At 36.8% G+C, this 7,061-nt stretch overlaps 1 protein-coding gene across 1 annotated transcript in view; it reads right to left on the minus strand.

Annotated features, from left to right (window-relative positions):
- Window positions 1-819: 819 nt before the first annotated feature.
- The window catches only part of LOC118752895 (very long-chain-fatty-acid--CoA ligase bubblegum-like), an 11,672-nt gene continuing 5,430 nt past the window's right edge, over window positions 820-7,061 (minus strand). Inside the window, exons 2-8 of the mRNA XM_036487745.1 lie at window positions 5,443-5,788; window positions 5,273-5,374; window positions 4,636-5,033; window positions 1,879-2,179; window positions 1,494-1,784; window positions 1,190-1,439; window positions 820-1,103 (exon numbers count right to left, since the gene is read on the minus strand). Coding sequence (XP_036343638.1) covers window positions 1,030-1,103; window positions 1,190-1,439; window positions 1,494-1,784; window positions 1,879-2,179; window positions 4,636-5,033; window positions 5,273-5,374; window positions 5,443-5,788 — 1,762 coding nt within the window. The 3' untranslated portion in view covers window positions 820-1,029. The remainder of the gene's footprint in view (window positions 1,104-1,189; window positions 1,440-1,493; window positions 1,785-1,878; window positions 2,180-4,635; window positions 5,034-5,272; window positions 5,375-5,442; window positions 5,789-7,061) is intronic.

The following is a 7,061-nucleotide window of genomic DNA, read 5'->3' on the forward strand; positions in this document are numbered from 1 at the left end:
GCATACTCACTGTGACGGTTTCTGTTAAAGTAGTTATCTTCCATCATCAATTTCGATTACCATATTAATTAATACCTATAATTATAATCATCTCATAACCGGGGTTGAAAATTATTTTAAAATTTATTTCTTCACAAGAGTTTTTTGCAGTGTACTAGTTCTATCAAAAATCAAAAATATTGGCATATATTTTGGCGGTGTACACCATTTTCATTGTGCATTTAATTAGTAAACCACTTCTGTATTATTCTGTGCAGAAGTTCTCGCGTACACTTCCCCAATCCTTTAAATGTTCGATGACAGCACTTTATTTAGATATGTATTAAAAAATAAAATTAAAAAACAGATTACAACTTTTTCTCAGTACTTGTTTTATATTTTATTTTCAGCGAATGTTTTCCTAGGTTTCATTGTACAATAACAGTTTCTTTTAAAGCTAAAGTAATGAAATCTATTTACATAGTTATATGTATATGTAGGTAGGTACATATGTTTGTATGTATGTTGTCCTTGTAAGTATGTGTATGTTTATGTGAATTTTCATATAAAATCCTTGTTGTTAAACACATTCTAAAATCAAGTTCATTTAAAAATTAGCATTGAAGTAGGCCATATATGTACATATGTAGGCAGGATAATTAGAAATAACAAGAAATTTGTTGTAAATAGAAATTCACAAAATGAACAGCATACAGCGGTTAAGAATTCAGCTTTAAGATCCTTTATGTATATGTAAATATTACAAACTTGCTTTGCTTTATTGGCTAAAGAAACTAAACTTACATAAGTCATATACTATAGATATAGTAAATTTGTTAGTTTTTTTTTTAATTCTACTATACAGCCCGGCAATTTTTGTTGTAATATAGGCAAACTCGTTTTCTTTCTTATGTATGCCTTTTTTGTTAGTAATTTCTCTAGATATAACTTTCTCTAACTATTTTAATGTTAATTCAGCAAATTTGTAGGAATTACGAACAGCCTCGGTTGTACTACTATGCTTCCCAAAACTCAAGTTACATACATAACTCAAGCATAAAGGCCTTCAATGATATCGGCATACTGTTTGGAGACAACATTACGTTTCACCTTCAAAGTCGGACCTAAAAAAAAATGAAGTAATCGCAATTTAAAATGTTTCCACTAAAAAATGATTGGAAAATAGTATTAGGATAGTTATTGTGCTCACCCAATTCACCCGTTGGAATGGAGAAGTCATGTGGCAGTATTGCGAATTTCTGCACCTTCTGCGCATTGGAAATGGCCAGCTTGTTGGCACGCTTAATGCCATCCTCAATAGATTTCCACACTTTGGGGCAGGGGCCAGCCTTCAGAATTTCACTCAATGTCTTGTGTTCAACACCCAAACTCTTCACCCATGTGAGCGACTCATGCGAGAGATCGTCGAGTGGCGCGCCAGTTTCGATATCCATTTCGGTCTGAAAAATTTAAAATCAAAATTTGTTACGAAGATATTAAGATATCAAACAAACCTTTATTGTCAGCAACACAGTGAGATACTTGCGTTGCTCACCCACCAAGAAGGCATTCGATATGCCTTCCAATTCTTTCTTTATCAAATTCTCAATATGCACTGGTGGTATATTTTCACCACCGGCTGTGATGATGATCTCCTTGGAGCGGCCTGTGATATAGATGTGGCCTTTGTCGTCAATATAACCCACATCACCAGAGTGCAACCAACCGTCTTCGTCGAGCGCTTCAACGGTTTTCTCTTTGTTGTAAATGTAGCCCATGAAAACGTGTCGACCGCGTATGCAAATCTGTTGAGAAAGATTAAAATTCCAATTGAATATTTAATAATGGCCAGATATATGTATATGTAACTTGGTGATTCGCTTTTTCTTGCTCACTCACCTCACCGTGTCCATTTTCGTCTTTGTTGATGATTTTCGTTTCACAACCAGCCAACGTTTTGCCAATCGAATTGAGCGGTTGTGTATCTGGAGCGCATACTGTATGGCAACCACCAACTTCCGACATACCAAAAGCATCCAAGAGTTTCAAATCTAAGCTGAGGAAATACTTCTTGGTCTCAGGTGACATGGGCGCCGCAGCGGTGACAAGTGTAATAACACGATCGAAACCAAGCGCTTGCTTCACCTTGGACATAACCAACTTCTTAGCGATATTATATCCAAAGCTACCGGGGCCTTTGCTGTGGAGGGGATAAAACGAAAGAAAGGTTAATAAAGTTTATAGAAAATAGAAAAACCATATGTAAGTACTGCGACACGAGGACAAAGGTGCTACGGGGGAGGGCAGATATGCTTGGAATAGATTAATTGGAGTGGTAAAATGGTTACTTCTTTTTTGAGCTATGACATACTACCTGATAAAAAAAAAACATCATCAAATTAATAAGAATAAGATCTAAACCATTAACGGGACCTTTTGCAAAATCAAAAACTTTGATTTACAAATAGCGTACTCTATTAAAACAAAGGAGAGATTCGGTTGAAGACGATCTTTGTTGAGATTGGGTGATTGAGGTGATGTCCTCATACATGTCCAAAAAGCCAAAAACTAGTCCTTAAAAGTCACGTTTGAAAAGGAAACAAATAGCAGAGATGGTTGAAGACCATATACTACTACAAAGAACATACTCGATAATCACATTGGTACTCTTGTATCGAAAGTCAACGAAGTAAGTAAGGGTCACCAATCAACACAATAGAAACAGCAGTAAGAACACAGATGAAGTTATGAACAAGGTTATTACTGTGTGGCGAAGCAGTTCCTTTTTGGGAGACCGTATTAGAAACGATTGTGTAAGCAAGTGGCGATCAAAGAGAGCTTTTAGGGTGGTACTATCATTTGCGAAGCGAATGAATTTGGCCAAATGCGTCTCTTCAATTTATAGAAAGCCTTAAAAAGCTTCTCTCGCAAGAAAAATTATGGTCAAAAAAATCTCAGTGCTCAATAAGAAAGTTAAGATGTCCAATACGTAAAAACGATGGAAAAGAAGGATAGAAAAATAACCCGAGTTGAGCTACGCTCCATATACATATATAGGCCGCAATTAGCCTTTTCAAAATTTTCTCCTTCCAAATGTATGCATATGTACATCGTTATGTGCGTTGGTATGCTTACGAATATTTGTACTAACGGCGTTTTTATCGAAATATTAGAAAATAAAGATATCGTAGTCGACTTTCAGCGATATTATTTTCTATATGCTAGTAAATTTATCAATATTTTTATCTACTAGTTATCGAAAATATTACCGATAGTAATAAGTGCATCGATAAATATGTCGTTACATACGTATATTTACCTACATCGATTAATCTTGTATCTATCGACATCATTGTCGATACACATATTCGAATAGAAGGATATTGTAATCAATTTTTCATCAACATCGGAATTTCTGCGTTTTCATTTTTAATGCAGAAACGAATTTATATATTTTATCGACGATATATCGAAATATTAATCGATATGTTATCGATATATTATCGATAAATTTTCGGTTTTGTTGTCAATAAATTTAACAGTACCTAATTGTATAAGTACAAATATTCTGCGCGGCTAACAAAAATTGTGCAGCCGGTAAATTTAGCCATTTTAGTATTTTTCAATTTGTCGATTACATAATGTTCGCTAACGTTCATAAAAGGCTTGCTAATAGCATAATTTTCGATTTATCTGAAATTTTTTATCGATATCAGTAATAAACTCACAAAATGCTTAACCCTTTCAGCATAAAAAATTCAATAAAAAATTAATAAATCTGTCGGCTTCACCGTTATCCAGCGCACATTATAATGGAAAGCTGTGGTATCGCTGGTTTGTAAAATGGGAAGTGATCTCAATTAATTTTATTTTTTCTATGGCGAAATATCTATCGAAACTTTATATAATATTTAAATTCCACCGAAGCGTGGTTAATTTTTTCCAATATATTCCACTGTTCACTATCGACTTTTCTGACGCTTCAAAAAAAAAACAAATAGAGAAACTGCGTGAAGAAGAATGATATATTTTGCTCCAAACAACTGTTCCTTTAACCACAAATGTTGTTATTTACGAGAAAAGAGCTTTAAGCACAAAAATAAGTTTGTCCGATATATTGGACACTTGCACCGAAAGGGTTAAGATGATAATATCGAATATAATTGTCATTTGCCAACTTTTAGCTAAATTGTTTCTCAACACCTCAAAAACATTACTCCAACCCGCCTATGTTCACTTGAACTTAAACCATTTTTCTAAACCCATTCAACTTTCCTTTCAACAATTGACAATCGATTAAGGACAGCGGGCAAACAACTCAACTCATGCATTACTGGCTGCTAGATGACAGTTCACTTATGTCATTATACTCACCACAGCACAGCTGACGGTGTGTTAATTAAGCGCAATTACTCAACGCTTAAATGTTAAACACCACTCATGTTAACGGGTAAACGATAGCCATTCCATCATACAGTGTGGCAGACATTGAAGCTGCCCGACCGGCAATCAGACAACGCCAACCAGTTAAGCGAGTAAATGACAGTAACGTGTCGTACATTAATCAACCGAGAAAACTACACAGTAACACATGCCCACACATAACGTGGCTCTCTTTGGTAAATATAAATAAAAATACAACCCCCCCCAACTCACCCATGTGTCTCCATGTAATGACGCAGCGTCACACCCTTAGCCCAGCTGGCGAGCGCCTTTTTCAAACCACCACTCGACGAGCCAACGGCCACCATACGTTCCTGGAATTTTTCATAGACACGCGGTACACCCATAAATCGTGTGGGGCGCGCATCTTGCAGTGTCTTCACCAGTGTGCCCTTCAAAGCATCCTTGTCGGCGAAGTAAATGCAACCGGCTATGGAACCTACTGTGTAAATATCCACAGTCTGTGCGGCCACATGGGAGAGCGGCAGATAGGAGACGACCACCTCAGCGCCGGCGATAATATTGTGCAGCGACTTGGTAATAGCGCGCGTATTGAAGTAGAGGTTGTCGTGGCTAAGCATAACGCCCTTGGGCATGCCCACTGTACCAGACTGTACACGACGAGAGAAAGAAGGGAAGCAAAATAAAGAATACGATTAGCGAGGTTGATAAGTGTGTAGGAAGCAATTGGTAACTCATGCGTTTAACTAAGAAGCAATTTGGTTTTGGATGCGGGCGTACGAAGTACTGTCTGTCATAACATAAGCTCCATGTACAAACAAACGCAAAACTTAAAAAATCGTTTGAGTTTAGCGTTCGCCTCTTTAATCTACCACAACTAATTACTTACCGTGTATACCAGACAACAGCACTGGTTGATGGCAATATTCTCCAGACGCTTCTTGTATTCCTCCTCGACATCAGCAACCGTCATTGCTTCAATTTCCGACCACTACGTCGCAGGGTAGAGAAGACAAAATTAGTAGCTTTAAAAAGCTTAAAGCGCCACTCCAAACTTACCCTATAGTAGCCATCCTCTTTCTTCATATACGGCGCATATGGTTCTTGTATTTGAATAGCCGCTTTCAAATGTGGCAACTTATCTCTAATCTCTTTAATCTTATCCATTTGCTTGGACTCGTCGACAATGACGATTTGTGCACGCGAATTTTCCAAAACGTGGAAACAAGCCTCCGCTGAGTTAGTCGTATAAATTCCAGCGATAATACCACCAGCGTGTATGGCACCCATGGCGGAGTAGAACCATTCGGCGCAATTAAAGGATAGCACACCCACTGAGTGATGCGGCTCCAGTCCGAGCTTGATGAACGCCTTGGCGGCTTGATGCACTTTTTGTTCATATTGCCTATTTCGCAGTTCCGCAGCAAAGTCGATAAATTAGAGGAAAGAGGAAACAAAGGAATTAAATAGTAAATTCAAAACCAAAAGTGTGAAAATTTGTCTTAGTCTAAATGGCAATGAAGCGTGAAAATATGGCGACAAATGGAGAAATGGATTTTGTGCTCTGTGCTAACATACATACATACATACCTACCTTTATACATACATAAATGTGTGTGGAAAGACGATGGTGAGACGGGATAGGAGTAGGTGGATGCAGTGGTACAAGCGTTGCAAGGGTTGTCATAGTTGGCACGTTTAACCAGTAAATTGTGTGTTGAAAAATGAAACCATTGGATTCGCTTTTTACACAGTTGGCTGTGGTGCCAAGGCGAAAAAAATGTGTGAAAGTGATTTTTTGGAGACCAACAACGGTGCTGGGATTTATGAATGCGGAATCAAGGGGTCATAAATACTGAATTTAAAATGGAAATTTGCAAAGGTGGAATTTATGAAGAAATTCAAGGCTAAAGTTTTTAAATATTGTATGTAAATACTCGTTTCAAATAACTTCTTCTACCAGCCTTGTTGAAGTGAAACTTCTTAATCGAGTTCGGAGATGGTTGCGTTAAATATTTAACACCACGTCATAAAATCTGTATCGTTCGTACGATTTTCAAAAATGAGGTGTCACATGAAAGAGCTTGACCTGTAGATGTGCAGTATGGTTTTAGTCTTTTAAAGAGTTGCCATATATATGAAAATCGAATTCAAATTATTTATTAAGTTAAACGAATTATCCCAATATCGGTATCAAAAGAAATGGTTTTGAATAAGTTGTATTTTCTAGCTAAATGCAGGAGGGTTGCCACCTGTTTCAAAAGTAAAATTTAGTTAAACTATACAAAAGTCTTACGCTTAAAATACTATACAGTACAGAAAGAGCTTACAGAAACACAATTAAAATATTTTTGAGGTGTCTGAAGGCGGTGACTACCTGTTCAAAAAGTTAAACTCAAATTATTGAAGCAAATCTTATTATTATAGCTCCGTTATGTTTGCGATAAATATTTAACGCCACGGTACAGGTAGCATATGACGGGTATAGAAAACGAATAGCTGCGTTAAACGCCAATTGGGCGGGAAAAGAGACTAATGCAAAGACAAGAAGATAATCAAAAACAAATATAAAGATAAGATGAAGATGAAGATGAAGATGAAGATGACGACGAAGATGAAGATGAAGATGATGATGAAGATGAAGATGAAGATGAAGATGAAGATGAAGATGAAGATGA

The sequence above is a fragment of the Rhagoletis pomonella genome, unplaced genomic scaffold (assembly GCF_013731165.1).
Source record: "Rhagoletis pomonella isolate Grant_MI unplaced genomic scaffold, Rhpom_1.0 Rhpom_scaffold_01942, whole genome shotgun sequence".
In the NCBI taxonomy this organism is placed as follows: Eukaryota; Metazoa; Arthropoda; class Insecta; order Diptera; family Tephritidae; genus Rhagoletis; species Rhagoletis pomonella.